This window comes from Pleurodeles waltl, chromosome 10 (assembly GCF_031143425.1).
Source record: "Pleurodeles waltl isolate 20211129_DDA chromosome 10, aPleWal1.hap1.20221129, whole genome shotgun sequence".
Taxonomy (NCBI): Eukaryota; Metazoa; Chordata; class Amphibia; order Caudata; family Salamandridae; genus Pleurodeles; species Pleurodeles waltl.
In genome coordinates, this window is record NC_090449.1 from 1,012,246,218 (window position 1) to 1,012,264,730 (window position 18,513).

Below are 18,513 nucleotides of genomic sequence, written 5' to 3' on the forward strand. Positions count from 1 at the left end.
ACAACAGCCTCCAGCCCATGCACCTTCACCCAAATTCAGCAATCCTACACCTCCTACAACCACTACCTCTTCCTCCACTCCCAAACCCACCCAATCTACCCGTCCCAGTGTGTCTAAAAAATGTTTACTGGCTAACGTTGACCTCTTCCCTACACCCCCCCCGTCCGTCCCCTAGGGCCAGCCTTCCCAGGTCCCAACCCAGCACCTCAGCCACCACATCACCGGGCACAGTGGTCCCAGCAACAGCGGGCTTTTGGAGTGCGCCAAGCATCAGGGCAGCCAGTGTGCCACGGAGCGAGGGCAAGGACATTCCGCCATCTGCGAAAGTAAAAAAGTTAGCCACATCCTGGAGGGAGAAGGCGAAAACACCTACCACCAAGGGCCCAGAGAAAACAAAAGGGGATAGTGGCAAGACAGCTGCGCCACCATCCAAGGTGGGGAAGGGCCAGAAAATCAAGGGCAGGTCAGGAGAGGGTATGGTGGCACTGACTATGGGACCTGTGCCACACCTTCTGTCCACGTCTACGCCAACCGGTACGGCGGAGAAGACTGCCACCTGCACCGCCACCAGCACCGCAGTCACTGAGCCCGCCACCAGCACCGCCGCCACAGAGGCCGCCGCAAGCACCGCCGCTACTGACACCGCTGCAAGCACCGCCAGCGGCCCCGCGACATCCTGAGCCAGTGGCACCACCGCAGACATGGCTGCCATCCCCAGTGGTCAGTCGACCGAGCCTGGTGGTCAGTTCCAGGAGCCTGGGCAGCTTCCAATATGCAACACCTTCAGTGGAGAAAGGCATCCACTACCTCAGTCCTTGGCAGGATGAAGCACTCTGGGCACAAAGCCCCCTCCAGAACCAGTGGAGTATCACATCCGCTACCCCTGTCCTTGGCAGGATGAAGCACTCTGGGCACAAAGCCCCCTCCAGAACCAGTGGAGAAAGGCATCCACTTACCTCAGTCCTTGGCAGGATGAAGCATTCTGGGCACAAAGCCCCCTCCAGAACCAGTGGAGAAAGGCATCCACTACCTCAGTCCTTGGCAGGATGAAGCACTCTGGGCACAAAGCCCCCTTCAGAACCAGTGGAGTATCACATCCACTACCTCTGTCCTTGGCAGGATGAAGCACTCTGGGCACAAAGCCCCCTCCAGAACCAGTGGAGTATCACATCCACTACCTCAGTCCTTGGCAGGATGAAGCATTCTGGGCACAAAGCCCCCTCCAGAAACAGTCGAGAAAGGCTTCCACTACCTCAGTCCTTGGCAGGATGAAGCACTCTGGGCACAAAGCCCCTCCACATCCACTACCTCTGTCCTTGGCAGGATGAAGCACTCTGGGCACAAAGCCCCCTCCAGAACCAGTGGAGTATCACATCCACTACCTCTGTCCTTGGCAGGATGAAGCTCTCTGGGCACAAAGCCCCCTCCAGAACCAGTGGGGAAAGGCCTCCACTACCTCTGTCCTTGGCAGGATGAAGTACTCTGGGCACAAAGCCCCCTCCAGAACCAGTGGAGAAAGGCATCCACTACCTCAGTCCTTGGCAGGATGAAACACTCTGGGCACAAAGCCCCCTTCAGAACCAGTGGAGAATGGCATCCACTACCTCTGTCCTTGGCAGGATGAAGCACTCTCGGCACAAAGCCCCCTCCAGAAACAGTGGAGAAAGGCATCCACTACCTCAGTCCTTGGCAGGATGAAGCACTCTGGGCACAAAGCCCCCTCCAGAATCAGTGGAGTATCACATCCACTACCTCTGTCCTTAGCAGGATGAAGCACTCTGGGCACAAAGCCCCCTCGAGAACCAGTGGAAAAAGGCATCCACTACCTCTGTCCTTGGCAGGATGAAGCACTCTGGGCACAAAGCCCCCTCCAGAACCAGTGGAGAAAGGCATCCACCTGAGTGACTGTGGCTTTGCACTCCCCAGGATAAAGCAGTGGGCAAACCACCCACTGGGGAGAGACTTGAGAGACTGTGGCTTTGCACTCCCCAGGATACAGCAGTGGGCAAACCACCCACTGGAGAGACTTGAGAGACTGTGGCTTTGCACTCCCCAGGATGAAGCAGTGGGCAAACCACCCACTGGAGAGACTTGAGAGACTGTGTCTTTGCACTCCCCAGGATAAAGCAGTGGGCAAACCACCCACTGGAGAGACTTGAGAGACTGTGTCTTTGCACTCCCCAGGATAAAGCAGTGGGCAAACCACCCACTGCAGAGACTTGAGAGACTGTGGCTTTGTACTCCCCAGGATAAAGCAGTGGCCAAACCACCCACTGGAGAGACTTGAGAGACTGTGGCTTTGCACTCCCCAGGATAAAGCAGTGGGCATGGACCCCCCTCGTGGAGCAATGGCGTTGTGCACTCATCTGGCTGAGGTGCCCCTCCTTCCCTTCCCCCTGAGGTGCCTGTTTCATTTTGATCTGATGCCCCTGCAGTGTTCTCTCCGTTTGAAGTCTGGTATCGAGTGTGGGCCTCGCCCATGCATTTGGGACCCAGTGGTCCACAGACAATTATTGGTGTACTATCCAGACTTGTGTAGTTGGTGTACATAATTGTATATACTGTATTTCAAGTTTTGTCTACTGGTTTTTTTCATGATTACAATCGTTCAACTAATTTCCTTTTGTCCTTGCGTTCTTGAAAGTGGGGTGGAGGGGTGTAAATGTAATGTTGCAGCATGTATTTGTGTGTATGTTGTGTGTGAGGGTGAGGGTGGGGGTGGGGGTGTTGCGTGTGTGTGTCACTCTCTTTTCCCTCCCCCCACCCCTGTGTTGGAGGTGCAGTACTCACCGTGGTCGTCGCCGCCGTCTTTGTTGCTCCTGATAGAGGAGCAGGAATACCATCGCAGGGAGTATTTGGAGTTCTGGCTCCATGGCGTCCTGGTTCCTCGTGGGGTGTGGAGAGGTGAGTGTTTTCCCTTCCAAGTCCTGTTTCCGCCGTGTTTTTGTTCGCGTTGGTTCCGCCCCGGAAACGGTGGAGGATTGGCCTCTCATAATAGTGTGGGCGGTACACTGTCTTCTGCCTGTCTGTTGGCGGTGACCGCTGCGCTGTTTGTTTGTACCTCCGTGGCGGTCGGAGTGTTAAAGTGGCTGTCTATGTTGGCGGTTTCCGCCACGTTCGTGATTCCATTTTTTTTCCCGCTGGCCTGTTGGTGGTATTACTGCCGCTTTAACACCGACCGCCAGGGTTGTAATGAGGGCCTTAGTCTCAGTCTCGGGGAGTGAACTTATCATGGGGGAGGTTGGCGAAGGGGACAACTGGCCAAAGTGTCTTTGTAGGGAAAGGGCTTTCAGCTGCGATTTGAAGACCAGCAGTGAAGTGGTGGTGTGAAGTTTCGGGAGTGAGGAGTTTCATATACTGGCCGCACTACCAGGGAAGGACTGTGCTATTAGCCGTTCCTCTGTAAAGTTCAGAGGCTCTAACACCATAGCTTCAGCATTTCGCGATGGGCTGGTGTCGCCCAAAAGCTTCTGTTCGTTAGGTAGTGAGGAGTGGGGTGATACAGGAAGTCTTACATATCATCCTGGCTTCTATCGGGAGTCAGGGAACAGTGATAAGCATAGGTGAGATATGGTTGTTTCTTTTCACCCAATACACGAGGTGAGTTGCTGAATGTAGAACTGATTTCAGAAGGGTGAGGTTGATCTTGGGGAGACCTGTCAGAAGAGAGTTACAATAGTCGATTCTGGGGAGAACCACTGATTGAACAAGAGGTTTCAAATCTTGCTCAGGAATGTAGTGGTGCATCCCCCAAGAAGTTGTAGGTGATATTGTGCATTCCAGACTATGATGCTAATTTGAGTTTGAAGGTTGAGATTTTTATCCGGAGTGGCTCCCACAGATTTGGCACTGTCAACAATGATGTGTTTGACCTTATGTTGAGTGTATACATCCAGGATTGTACAGGGGGGTGGTGAATTCAGACAAGAAATGTGGAGGAATTAGGTTTTGGAAGGGTTCAGTTTTAGGATGTGAGGACGTCTTCACTCAAGTGAGAGGGCGAAGAAAAAGAAAGGAGGAAGGGGGAGATCCCCAAAAAAACGCAAGACGGAAGCTGAGGGAAGGGAAGTGTAAGAGACTGAGGACAAGGAGGAGGGGAGGGAGGCAGAAGCAGGTGACTGGAGCAAGAGACTATGAACGCTAGGGCCCTGATTACAAGTGAGCTGTTTTCCTGACCCTATATAAACCCATATACAGGGCTTGGAATTATATGCTGAGCCGGATTTACTGCATCTGGTAATTACTGAATGTGATATATATCGTCTCCTTTGTTACATATGAGCAGGTTACACCTACTGAAATTTACCAGAGGAAAGGTGTATGTAATTGAATGTATCATGCAGACTTTTTGTGCTTTAGGCGTGTTATTACCCAGAAACTCACAATAGGTACTGTCTATCAAAATAACATGCCATAGGGTATTATTATTTATCTGGTGCAATAAAAGTCACCTGGATTCTAACAACTCCAAATCAGTGCCTATATAGAGATGAAAGGCCATTATCTCAAGGAGAGGTAATTACACCTTGTAATGGATACTTCATATTCAAAGTTTATAACTTGCAAATGAGGCTTTGCACGCAGAATCGGTATTTAACACCCTGAATTCCTCATTTTTTTCTTTTTTTTAACAGACCTTTCCTTCTGTGAATTCTGGCAGGTCTGACCTTCCTTAATCTATTGGGGAAAACGTAATGCTAAAACGAAATATATTCACAATTTTTGCAGGTTACCAAAAGTAAACAACCAGCAATTATTAGAATAAAACAAGTATAAGAAACCAAGTAGTCCTCACAAATGAGACAGTCCTGTTCTTAATCACCATTATGCATTGATGGATAAGTGTGTCAAGCCTTTACGTCATGTCAGTTTCTTTTTCTATTGTTTCATGTACTAACCTACGGTTCTAAGGCAACAGGTTCCAATTTTGGCCTTAGGAGCCAGATCAAAGCCATAATTTCAGGATATCCACATACAATACATTTACACGCAATTCATCTATACTTAAACCATTTATATAGTCAGTAGTTATCCAAGGCACCTCAGTAATGTAATTAAACTTGGAGATGCTACATCCCTTAAGTAACCTGGGTTTATCTGTAGCTATGTTTATTGCACACGTCCCTGGAGCTTGGCCATTTGCCATGATTTATATAGCATTTCATCTATTCAGGCCATTGAATGAAAGAATGCCCGCCATGTTGATTCAATCATTGTCACTGACAACATTCTCTACTACAGGTCATAAATTGAATGATGAAATGTTTCTGTTCTGAGAAACGCCTTGCCCTATTTTTGACCAGATGGTCGATTTGTCGACGTGAATGCCAGCAGTCTGCTAGGAAATACACTAAGGGCCAGATGTAGCAAGGGTTTTTACCCATTCTGTGTCTATGGGAAAAAGTGTTGGTACATATGGACCTAGGAGCCTTATTATGAGCCTGGCGGTCCAAAGACCGACAGCCTCGCAGTGGCAGTAACCGCTGCAGCTGTGGCGGTCGGACCGCCACAATACAACGCTGGCGGGTAAGACCTGCCAACCTAATGCCGTCCCCGCCAGGATAAAAACCTACTGCCGTCCCCGTCAGGATAAGTGATCCCGACTGGCTGACGGCGGTCCTGGTTGTAATCAGCCAGAGCGGCGCTGAACTCAGCGCCGCCCTGCTGATTACAACCTTGTTCTCCGCCAGCCTTTTATGGCGGTCTGACTGCCATGAAACAGTTGGCAGAGAACAAGTGCAGCTGGCCACAGGAGATGCCCTGCACTGCCCATGCCCATGGCATAGGTCTGCTATGTCTAGGAAAAGGAAGTTGCACAATATGTCTTTTCCAATCCAGTAAGGACTCGGCTAATATCTTATCCGTGAGTTTCCATTCCATCATTGCAGATTAAATGCCTGTGTGTCACTTCCTGCTTCCTGTCTATCTTTATTTCATGTGCCTCACTGTATGAGGAGTTGAAACTATCAGTACCATGTGTCACAAAATCTTGGGTAGCTGTTGCACTGTGTGTTCTCTTTTAGTTAAGTTGCTCCTTGTTCTCTGTTTTTCCTGCCATTAGGACTCTGGTTATCTTAAGGGATTTCCTTCAGCTACATATCTTAGAATCCAGTTCCAATCAGACAAGCCTTCGTCTACTCTGGTCCACGGTTTGTGAATGCCTCCACCATTTTATATTTAGATTCCTGCTGTTTACCTGGATAGTGTTATGCCACTTGGCTTTTTCTTCCATTTAATGTCTTTTCACAGACACACCTGTTGCTTCCACATGGTATTTCTCATGTTTCAAGTAGCATAGTGGCTACAAGAAGGCCTTGCTGTTATGGCTGGCAGCCTCAATGATAGAAGAAGATGCTACTCTTGGTTCCTGCAGTTGGCAAATGTAAACATATTTTTCTTGTTGCTCAAGTCTTTGCAAATAAATCAGCTTATTCACAAACATTCAGGCCTCTTCAACACAAGAACAATACGGCTTACTGAAGCACTTAAATTACAATATCTCTCCATAGGTAGATTGTTTTTTTTTATTTTTAACCTGAAAATCTGGCATGGATCTGGCCCAACGTTGCACTACACTCAGCACTTGTGCTCCAGTGTGTAAATTACAACAGTGGCTCACTCTGGCAGCCACAGCAGGGAAGGCTACTGGGTTCACTAAAGCGTTTTTTTAATTATTTATGCACCCCCACCTTCAAAGATGAGTGTAAATGAATAGTGGGTGAGTGCAGAGGGCTGCCAAATGATATAAGTGCAGCAAAAGAGAGAGAGAAAGAAAGGGAAATAAAAAGATCACAAGTGAAAGAGAAAGGTAAGAAAGGAAAATAAGAAGGAGAGAAAAGAAATAATGGTGTGTAGAAAAAAGGCGAACAAAAGATAGGGGAAAATAAAGTAGGAAGGAAGTTGAAAGAAATAATGAAATGAAGGATGTGAGAAAGATTGAAAGGAAGGAATGCAGGGGCAAGCAAAGAAATGTTGGAATGTTGAAATGATGGATGGTTAGAAGCAGAGATGGTTTAAGGCAGGGCCAAAGTGGGCAACTGCCCAGGTCCCCCACCTTCCAAGGGGCCCCCTGGGAAAGTTAATGTTTTATCTACCGTCTCTATTTTCCAGTACAACCTCTCGCCCTCTCTGACTACCTCTACCTCTGACTCTCAATCTTATCTCACCTATAGGATTTTTTGGGTTCCACACAAGACATATTTCAGACGTTTTTGTGTGACCCTGTTGAAGTTTAAGAGTATAAGTAGTATTGATTGGCACTGTGTGGGCTTGAATTAGCAGGAAGTGGGAAATAAAAATTTGTTTCATACACAGGCCCCCAAATTATGCCTTGCCTGCCCCCCAAAATCCTTAAAATGACACTGGTTAGAGGGATAGAAGAATGAAATGGGTAAAGATGGATAGATGCAAGGTTAACATAATGAATGGAATTATGAAAGGATGGCGTTATGAAGGATGGATGGGAGAAAAGATGCATGGAAAGAGTAATAAAAGGATGAATGGATGGATGATTGGTGGAGGGCTGTAGATTGGTCAGTGGGATTGGGTGGGGGATGAGGTTCAGATTTTCCAATAATCAGGCTGGCATATGTTTAAAGGCATGATAGACAAGCAGGGTGCATGAGAGGGGCCAAAGGGGCAGTGAAAAGGGAGAGGAATATGGACTAGTAGGAGTACTAAGAAAGAAAGCACAGTATTTTGTAAAATAACCAATATGCCGTGGGGCAGGGTGGGAGCCTGTGTCTGCCGTCGACTCGATGATGAAGGAGCAGAGCTGCGCGGAATTAAGAAACTTTTTTTTAAAACAAATTATTTTATTTTATTTCTCCACCATGCGCCACGCCACCCTGCCCCTTTTCCATCCCACAAGCTGCCACTGGTTTTGTCTGTGTGTATCTAAAGATTCCTGGTGAAATCCAACCAACATCTCACAATACCCGACTGAAAAAACAGGTACCCAACTATTTATCAGAACATACATTTATTACGGCGATGTAACAACCCAGACTCACCCCTTAAAGTTACGTCCCTGGATGGGTGGATGGATGTGTTGGTGGATCGATGGAAGGAAGAAAGGATGGATGGACTGCTAGATGGAAGGAAGTGTGGGCAGGTGAACAAATCAATGGATGGATGAAAAGATGGGTGGAATGGTGGATGGATAAGTGATGGACGGGTGAAAGGATAGAAGGGAGGGTGAAAGAATGGATGGAAGGGTGAGGGGCGAGCTGAGTGGGTGGCTGGTGGGGTGAAAGGATGGGCAATGGAAGGGAGAGTGGAGGAGTGAAAGAAAATCTTCTTGGAGGCAACAGCACACTCCTTTTTGCTCATTCGGTGCCATTAGGGGTACAGTTGAAAGAGGCTAGAATTTTACTTTTCTAGCTTCTTGTCATAATTCTATTTTATAACAAATGTAAACAAGGTGCATATATAATCCTGCTTTTGCTACATTTAATTTTTGCTTTATTATTTCCATTTTGTTTTCTTTTTATTATTAACCACAAATGTTTTACATTAACACCCATATACAATTCTTACGCTGGGCTGTTAGCTCAAGTTAGATGTCGATAGTTGGTTAAGTCCAGTGCTAAATTTGTGCAAAGAGCGCTGATGCTCAAAGCTCTACTCAGGAGCCCACAGCCATGCAATTAAACACTGGTGCATCAAATACTGAGGCTGGTAGCTTAAATCCACCTCAGGGCTCTTTCATCCACTACCACCTGTGGAGAAGTGTGGCCCAATGGTTAGAGCGGCAGACCCTGATGCAGAAATCTGGCCCAGGACCAGGGTTCAATTCCCGCCTCGGCGGGTCTTGGGCTCAATTTCCTCGGACCTGATCATTCTCACATCGGTGCCTAATCTAATTCATGGGTCCCACTCTGTAACTCTGGGCAATAGCTTGCTTAATCCCCACAACGGCCCCAACAGCGCTGGGGTGCCTGGCTTGACCTTGGAGGTTGCCCAGGAGTGGGCACTTCACAGGGAAGCACCAGGAGGGGTTCCACAGCGGTATGCGTACAGTGCCTTGAGACCCTAACGGGTGAGTAGTGCGCTATACAAGTACGAAGTTTACAATTTACCAGACACTCCTTGTGTTAAAGTAAATGAACTCAATCTTGATTGCACCTATTTCAGAACAGTATTTAGGGGACTGTAGTCAAATAAACCTAAATACATTCATCTGGTAAATCAGAATCAGTGCGAACAAATGCAAAATATGAAGACAATTACCCTCATTTTGGTTCATGTGCAATCACCAATGTTGAAATTTCCCACTCCGTAGGGATAGGATGGTAGTGGAAATTTCAGTGGCTTTTCGAGGGCTTAACACTTCAGAAATCAGAGGATTTTTCATTACCACCTAACTTTCAATTAAACATGGTGTTGAATTCACCCCAACTCCTCATTGAATTCTCAAGTTTTTTTGAAAATTTTGTAACGTCAACAATGATATTATATGGTATAACTCATACCTCACAGAGTAATGTGTCATACAAAACCCATAGCTTGCCTTTACTGATCAGGCTGTCTACAGGATACCCGGTGTCACTGGAAACCTTCTTAATAAAATCCTGAAATACAAAAATAAAACCACGTAAAAATTATAACTATCATAAACAAATCATTTCCTTTGAATTTAAATCCCCCGGTCTTCTACATAATATTGACTGAATTTTAATAGGCAAGACAGGAAAATCACTTTTGTTGCCTGTTTCCCTGGATGTTTTTATTTCAGATTTTGGTGGTTTGCAAAGCAGCAGTGGCCTCCACAATCAAGGGGGTGGTGAGTTGGGAGGTAGGAGTAGTGTTTTTTAGATAACTCTGGCCAGAAAACACAAACAGGAATGCAAATAGAAGCCTTGATGGTTTCAGAACTTCAGAGTGATAAAGGTTAAAGGGTCACCACTAATAACTGCTGCGACGACTAATCACCACCTGGAAAACGAAATGCTGTCTGCGAACAGCAAGGAACCTAATAAGATCCTTGTGTGAATGAATAGTTGGTTACCCAAGGAACTTAAAGTAGAGTTACTGACTGAGTGAATTCTGCTCTCTCTTGAAAATAATCTTTCAAGAGCTATTCTCAGAGCCAAAAGAGCTTTTCCATTGAATCCCACAAGAAAATGAGGGGACTCAGAGCTTATCACTGACAAGCCAATGTTGCTGATCTAATCCTTGTACAGAAACTCAACAGGTCCAAAGGGACTGGACATTTACCTGTGTTTCTTAAGAGAGAGAGCTGAAAAGCCTAATTCCCAATCAAATATATCGTTTTTGAGCTCCACAAAGAACAATACCTTGAAGTTGGGAACATTTGGAGCATCAGGATAGGAGTCACATATGTTTTTGCTATGATTTCTGAAGAGTGTGACATTTACTTTCAATAGGGTGTTTTGAAACATGAACACTGGCTGCACTTAAGGATGAGTACGTTTAAAAGGGACATAACGTCTTTCTCTAAAAACTAGATGGATCTCAAACTCTTCATGGAGTGCACTGCCAGCACCAGCATTTAACAAAGAGGACACTATTGCTGCTGGTGGCCATTCTAAAAAAAGTACAGCTAAGTCACTTTTGTAGTGAAATTCATACATCAAAAGTGTCTTTAAGTGCAGAAAACATCAGAACTATTTCTCACCTCTCCTTTAGATTGGCTTCCTTTTTGTGCCAAGTTAACTATTAATCTGTTATTCTCTGGCTAAATTGGTTTGAGAATTGTACTGTATTTACTGCTAATCTTTAATATTGATTTCTGCCCCTGGATACCCTCACGGATAATAAATAGCACTCTACAAATCTACTGACAAATCTACTGATTGATTGATTTTCATGTTAGTCATTAGATTGTTTAATTAGTTGGGAGATCAACCACACAGCTCATGTCAAGACTGAGTCCTTGTTTCCAATTAGATATCAATCCAGTTCCCTACAGGGATGTATAGCAGGAAAGGCACACTGACAGAGGCGCTGTCCTCTCCCCAATACTCCTGGATCTTGTAGCCAATTTTGACAGAGCTCACCAAAAACTCCTATTCACCTAATTGTATAAAGCCATATGGCACACAGATGGCTTTTATTTTACATGAACATCTGACACTAAGGCCCTCATCACATTCTGTGTTCCAATCCCTGTGCAAACTCATGTTTGTATTTAGGTCAGAATTACATGTTTTGCAGTACTTACTGCATCCCCCCACAATTTTCCCCATGCACATTTAAGCAGGTCAAACCTGATGAATTTTACTGCGGGAACGTGCCAGGTAAATGCCAGTGCATGTGAAATGTGGTGCTAAAAGCACCTAAATATGCACAAGGTGCCACATTTCACAGTGCTTAACTTGCAATAGGTGGCAATTATTGTACTTTTAAAATTACAATCCATGAGGGAATTTTGATGTGAACAGGTGGGATACCTTTGGCACCTCTGAGCGGTCCGTTCATAATGAAGGCCTAAGCAGGGATCACCTCAGTTTTCTTCTATCAGCTCAGTGTAAATTATGACAATTTTTTCAATGATATTGACATATATTTAACACTTATAGTTGGCTCCAAGGTCTCCTTAATGTTCCCTCCTTGGATCAAATACATCTTTAATGGATATGTTAAGGTTGACTGTATTTGAATGTGAAAGCTCTGAAGAATATTTGTAAATGCTCCCACCCTTTCAATTTCACCTTTTAATCCAACTAAGGACAGAGCTCTAGCCACACAGCATGTTGTCCCCAAAGATAAGGATCATGGGAAGATCTGTAATCACTATCTTTCCTTCAAGCCTCAGATCATAAGTGATCAAATCCACAATGCTAAGACTCAATTTGCCGACAAACTCCCACCCGTCGTCAAATTCTGCAACCACCATTCAACCTGTTCACCAGAAAATCCTATTCTAGCTTCTATAGAAAAAAGGTGAACTCATCAAAAACTTCATTAAACCCTCTGGGCCTCACCCTTACAGCAATCTGTTTTCTCCTCATGAAAAAGAGGATCCATTGCAAGATCATCTGATTTAACACACAAGACCGGGTCTAAAACGGGCCTCTCTTTTACCTTAAATGTAAGGGTAGCCTTCTGCTTTGCTCTTTCCCTATTTATAAAAGGCCTATGTGGTGGACTGAGACTAGATTCCCATGGAGCACTCCTATGAAAAGCTCATTCCACAGTACACCAAACCCATACGTCATCCAATTCCAGAATGCATTAAATACATGCTTCTTCCACGAAAGCCTAATTGAGTTTTAACCCACCCATTTATGGTGCATTATTAATCCTACATAATGTAACACCATTGTTGGTCACATACATTTTGAATTTTTACCTATTTTTACCTATAGCAATGTAGCATGAAAAGAACTTCGTCCATGGTCAAACAATCAATGCTTTGACTTGCGTACTGTATTATCTCTGATTGCACATCTGGGTTAGTTGATGCCGAGCTCCCTTTCTATCACTGCCAACAGTTATTGCAGGAAGACTGATACTTCATGAGGATGAATCGAGTCATTCTTGGGTAAAGCTGGCCGAACATAATCCAGAAATGGATAAATAGGAATCCTGCCATATGTCCATAAGACACTTACCTGATAGGGCTCGATTAGTGTTTGAAATTGTGCTGAGTTTAAGGTTTCTTTCACGAGTTCCTTGAAGCGGGGACAGTTTTCAAGAGGAAAGCGCAACAACTGAAATAAAAATAAAGGTAACTCAGTGTATTAAATGATAATAGGTTTAGGGATCACATACAAATTCTTTATTATAGCGACAAACAATGCTGTTGATTTAATAATTTGTATGTTAAAAAATGCATCATGTGTTTTAAAAAAGCAGATGAACTGCAGCGTATAGGCTTCTGGATTGTTACTCACATCCTTAATAGCATAACGGCAAAGAGGATGGCAGCATCTACAGAAGAGATCTAACTCAACAACATTACTCTGTAATGCAAATTATGTGCCCAGCATCTACAGCACCCTAAGTTGGATTTGTGCAAGTGTGTACTTTACAGCAGACCTATGTCACTCTCCCTAGTTGAATGGGATTAGTGCTTAACGTAGGGATAACCAGATAATAAAGAAATATACATATTTATAATAAATCAATATATTTTCAATCCTTGCCTTGAGTTCATATGCTGTTAAATTCATCGAGATCAGAGGGAAGGCCCACTGTTTCTATATATTTTTTTCATTCTTTTGTGAACATCACAGCCTAGTTGGCTTAAATGTTTGTCATGGACTTCAACTCCTTCTCAAAAATTATTTTAGTATTATTTTACCCTGAAATGAATTGTGGGTCTTTGGATAAATCAATACATGCTTTCTTTATTATTTATGTATTTCTGACCTACATAAGCTTTGCTTTATTAGCAAGAATAGGGGACAGGTATGTTTGCGATCAGTTCAGCCCCGGTACCACCAGAAATCAGGCCTACACCCAGATGTGGCGAAAAGAAGATTTGGTACTGCACATATGGAGTGAAGGTAGGATGCCAATATTGAAATGCATTTGCAGTGGTGGCAGGATGACTGCACACCAATGCCACGGAGATCCTGCCAAGATGGAGAGAGGCTGCATGTTGGCACTACTTCTAGAATCGGAGCAACAAGGACGTAAGAGAGAACAAAGTCTGGCTATGTGTATGTAGGAGAAGCCTAGGGAATCCGAGGAGATGGAGTTATTGACAAATGTGTGTCAAGGGGTCAGGGAACTAAAAGTGGAAAAAATAAAGTGAGGTGCATCAGATCCCAAGGGATTAACTGTTTTAACTTTGTCATGCTGAAACAACTTAAAAGACACCCCAGTGACTGTGTGTGTATTTTATTGTTGTGTTTCTTTAAGGGCCATCCTCAACTTGGAAGTGAGGGGCGTGCCATGCTAAACTAGCTTACACGTACCTGTCCTCCATACTCAATAATCTGAAAGGAATATCTACACGGTGATTACCATGGAGAAGGTACTGTCATTGTGTGATCTTTTCCAATATTCCTGACTGAACACATGCCCCAAACTCCACCCCTCTGATCTTGTGTTTCTTCAGCTCCTGGAATCTTTCTGAGGCATCAGATCACTTCCATGATTTTAAATACTGGTGCTGATCAAAACGGATATAGCAGTCATGAATAGCTTCTACCCTGGTCTCTTGAGAGCCATCAACCAATACATGAATCAGTGGTGTTCCTCCTTAGTTACAACAGGTTTCATAAGGGACACCTGGAATACAGAGTGTATCTTCCACCTCTAGGGTAATTGACGTTGCACAATAGATCATCTTAATAATCCTAAAAGGGAACGCAGCCCTAAAAATCTCATGGAAACTTAAGGTGGGGCCCTGACATATGGAGCTACTTGGTGGACAACCATTCTTTCCTTCTTAATTTGTACTCAGAAGCAGGCACCTGTTTGAGAGTTTAGAAGACACATTATTCCATCACAAATGTGTTGACTATCTCATATTTCATCCACCTTATTACAAGTGTGGTGTATCATTTGACACTTGTAATAAGGTGGATAGGATATTCAACACTTTTGTGATGGATAATCCAATCGTCAAACTCTAAATCAGGCTCCAAGTCTGCAATGATTATCTGCCCATTTTAAGAAAGTACTGATACGCCTTTAGAACATACTGATGTGCCTTTTTTCTATTTCCCTGATGAGCTTAAGGAGATAGGTGGCCTAGGGGAACTGTAGTAGGGGAAAGACAGGCAGGAAATGTGGATGGATGCATACCGTAAGAACAATGGAAATCAGTGTCTCCATGGAAATGATTATGAATTTATTCTGCTATGAAAATCCAGTTTCCTCACTCTTCATTAAGAAGCAACAGAGATATTGTACAACGGCTTGGTTTATTCTCTACATCTGTCCTTCAGTGTGTGGATGATAGCATTATTGAAGGAAAATGTTTACCTCCAGTGGTCTTCATCAATTACTTACATAAATTGACAATTATTTGTGATCCTTGACTTGTGATAATCACATCAAGTGAGCCACAAAGCTTAAGTACATAGTTAAGGAAAGTCTGTGCTAGATTAACAGCTACAAACAATGGTATGAAATGTCACATCTTAGTGAAATAATCCACCACCACTGTAAGTGTGTTGAATCCTTGTGACAGCGGTAACTCCACAACCAAGTCCATGGAAATTGTGGTCCACGGCTGAGTGGATGCTGGAAACGGCTGCAGTAGTCCTGTAGGTTTTACCTTCTCTTTTTTAGCCGGTACACAAACAGAGTATTGTTTACTGTAGTTCTGTACAGACATATTGGGTCACCAAAAGTGTCTTTTTAACAGATCTTGCATCCTCCTTTGTCCAGAATGCCTTGCAGTTAGAAATTCATGGCAACATTTCATTGCTTGCCAGGGCAATTCCTCGTTTGGAAAGAGCTTCTTACATGTACAGGAGAGGTCACACAACTCACTTGTCATTGTCTAGCTGTCCCTGTCTAATGATAATCTCATCAATAGGTTTGTTAATATGATCTCTTTCCTGATTGATGACCAATAGGATGTTAGGGTCTACCCTGGTTCTTCCCTTTATTCACCTTGTTGTTAAAAAGCATCTAGTTTGCTGGGTCAACCTCTGGGTCAATAAGTAACTTTGTACTGCAACTGGTAGAAGAATAAGTACCATCTTTCACATTCAAACACTTCATTGTACTGGAACTGGTAGAAGAATAAGTACCATCTTTCACATTTAAACACTTCATTGTACTGGAATGGACAGAAAAATAAGTACCATCTTTTACATTTAAAAAACTTCATTGAACAAAAATACAGAAGAGGTTTATGGTCTGGCCAGACCGTAATTTCGTGCTTAGCCCTTTCCAAATAAAGTTTCTACTGTTTTTAACCATTAGGCATTCTTTGCCATAGAGTGTGTAGTTACGATCAGAAGTGGGGAGTGTTATGGAGTAACAATCCACTGGGAGTACTACTTCTGTCTAAGGGTCCCTCGGCGACAGAGCCGCCCCAGTGGCAAATACTGAAATGTCTATTTCTACAATGATATGCAGATGAATACTGGCTGTCTGAGAATGAGAGATGTTGTATTTATCAATTGCACGTGTGAAAAAACCTTTAATGATATGCGTATAGAAGTTTGCAAAACCCAAGTATCTTTGGACTGTCTCAGGGGCTGTCCATTCGAGTACAGGTCTGACATTTTCAATGTGCATGCTTATACTCTTCCCTGAAATTTGAAATCTAAGATAGGTGACCTGGTCTGTTTCAAATATACATTTTTTCTATGTATACAGAGAATGTTTTCTTAAACAGGACAGTACTTCTTGAACATGACCATGGTGTTACTGTGGATCTTGTGAGTATGTAGCACTGAGGTATACATTTCTAGATGATCTCAGAAGATGTAATTCACAAAATGCTGTAATGCAGCAATGACCTCAGTCGAATGCTATCACTAAGTACTCAGGATGACCAAAGTAGGTACTGGACAGCGTTTCCACTTCTGTCACTTGGTTGTAGGCCCCTCTGAAATGCAGCTTGGAAAATATTTTGGCCTCTTTAATTTGGTCTAGCAGCAGCTATGTTGGGGGAGTAGGTATCAATTTCTGATGGAACTGACGTTCAACAAACGATAAGCAATGCATGGCTGGTATTCACCAAAGGACTTCGATACAGAAAAAGTGGGTCTCCTGCAGTCAACGTTGAATAGCAAATGAACACCTTTTCCAGATTTTCTTTGAAAAATTGTCTTCAAACGTAATCGTCTTTCACCCCAAGGTAGATATTCTTCCAAGGAGAAAGAGCGTTTCACGTAATAATTCTACGGTACTGTAATTTGGGTGATGTGGTGGAAAAGTGGCTGCTCCTTTATGACGGAAGACATATTTGAAATTCTTGTAAGTCTCTGGGATCTTTGTCTCTTCAGTAGTCTCCCCTGCAGATGAAGTACTGATTTCCCGCACTGCTAGGAAACAGTTTAAGGTCTGAGTAGTATTCACCACCTTTCTGGAAAAGCAATTGTTAGTACAAAGCTGAGAGCAAGACGTATCTAGTCAAGCTTTGAAATATGTTGCATAAGCCAAGAGCTTCAGAGAATTATGACGAGAATCATGACAAAGCTCTAACATCAATAATGTAAAAAATCACAGCCTCTATATGAATAGATTGAAGAGGCAAGATGACTGCATTGTTTCCTTGCACATGTCTTCTGATGTGACAGGTGCTCAGCGGATTCCTTGATTTTCTTCTAATCTGACCTCATGCTGTATAGGAATATCATTCCTTTGTTGAAGCTTTCTATCCATAAAACATCTGGTGCCCCCCGAGTCAATTAAGGCATAATTATTTTAAAAACCCTTAGTTGTCGAAAGGACCACATCGATGTCTAAATGTCCTTTCAGTTGATAGACAGATATGCCACAGTTAAGCTCAACGTCTGTCTTTCCTCTAAGGGTGAGCTATCTCGTTTCCTGACAACATTGAACATTTCATTCTCAAATACCACTACTTACTGTAGTACAAATCTAATCCCTTTTAAATCTCTAGTCATTCTCTTTAACTGAAAAACGTATTTTTAATCCACCCAATTGTATATATTCTACTTGATGGTTCTTGTTCTCAGAATCATTCACATGCATGTTCCATTGCTCCTTCTCTGGACCGTGTTGCTTTTCACATTTATGATTTCCTTTTTGGTCATCAAGTTGTAGGGCTAAATCATTGAGTGCAGCCATGGTTACAAAGCAGTTAACAACTAGGGACAAAGCATCTTTCAGTTCTTCCTTTAATCTGTTGTTAAATGCAGCTGCTTTATCCGACCACAATGCTTCAACTGAGCGATCAAGAGCCTGATTTAGAATTTGGAGGAGAAGGTAATCAACGGCAACAGAGTACTCTTCCGCCAAACTCTCAGTAGACATGGTGAGTATGATCGATTTTCTGTGATTTACAGGCAGACAAACCTAAAGTAAGTCAATGATGGAGGCTAATTCAACACCATTGCTGAAATTCTCCAAAGACGGCCCGAAAGAGTATGGGCCATTAGAAGTTTACACACAACACCATCTACTCCATTTAGAGAGGACTGAATTATATGTCTTTTTCTTGCTGTTTGGCACCACCAGCTAAAACCTGGTGTTAGGGACAGTACAAAAATAACGGTCCTCAAACCATGAACGATAGCTCTTATGGTGTATGGGTCATTAGTTTTTGGTTTCTTAAAGACAAAATCTTGCTTTAGGATTTTGTTTTAAAAAAAGCAAAAACTTGTTAATAGTTTGATGGAGGCTGTCATGTTTGATGGAACTATTCATCAAACTTTGAACACATTGACAAGAATCGTCATAATGGCAGTTTGTGCCAATAACTAGACATGTCCACAGAGCCAGTGGACATTTCTAAATACATAGCATGGCTCCTCTGTCAGGGCGATAGAGTATTTTACTCTGTTGCTCTGATGGAGTAAATACTATACTTCACACTTTAGACCAGGCCCTAAGTCGTAAGTGCCCTGTTGAAGTGTTTATAGCCCTACATGGGGTAGGAGTTTTGTC

At 43.5% G+C, this 18,513-nt stretch overlaps 1 protein-coding gene across 2 annotated transcripts in view; it reads right to left on the bottom strand.

The window, feature by feature from the left end:
* LOC138262135 (prostatic acid phosphatase-like) overlaps positions 1–18,513 on the bottom strand; it is a 452,521-nt gene that overhangs the window by 82,874 nt on the left and 351,134 nt on the right. For both annotated transcript variants that reach the window (XM_069211915.1, XM_069211914.1), the window contains exons 5-6: positions 12,579–12,677; positions 9,474–9,572 (exon numbers count right to left, since the gene is read on the bottom strand). In XM_069211915.1, coding sequence (XP_069068016.1) covers positions 9,474–9,572; positions 12,579–12,677 — 198 coding nt within the window. The remainder of the gene's footprint in view (positions 1–9,473; positions 9,573–12,578; positions 12,678–18,513) is intronic.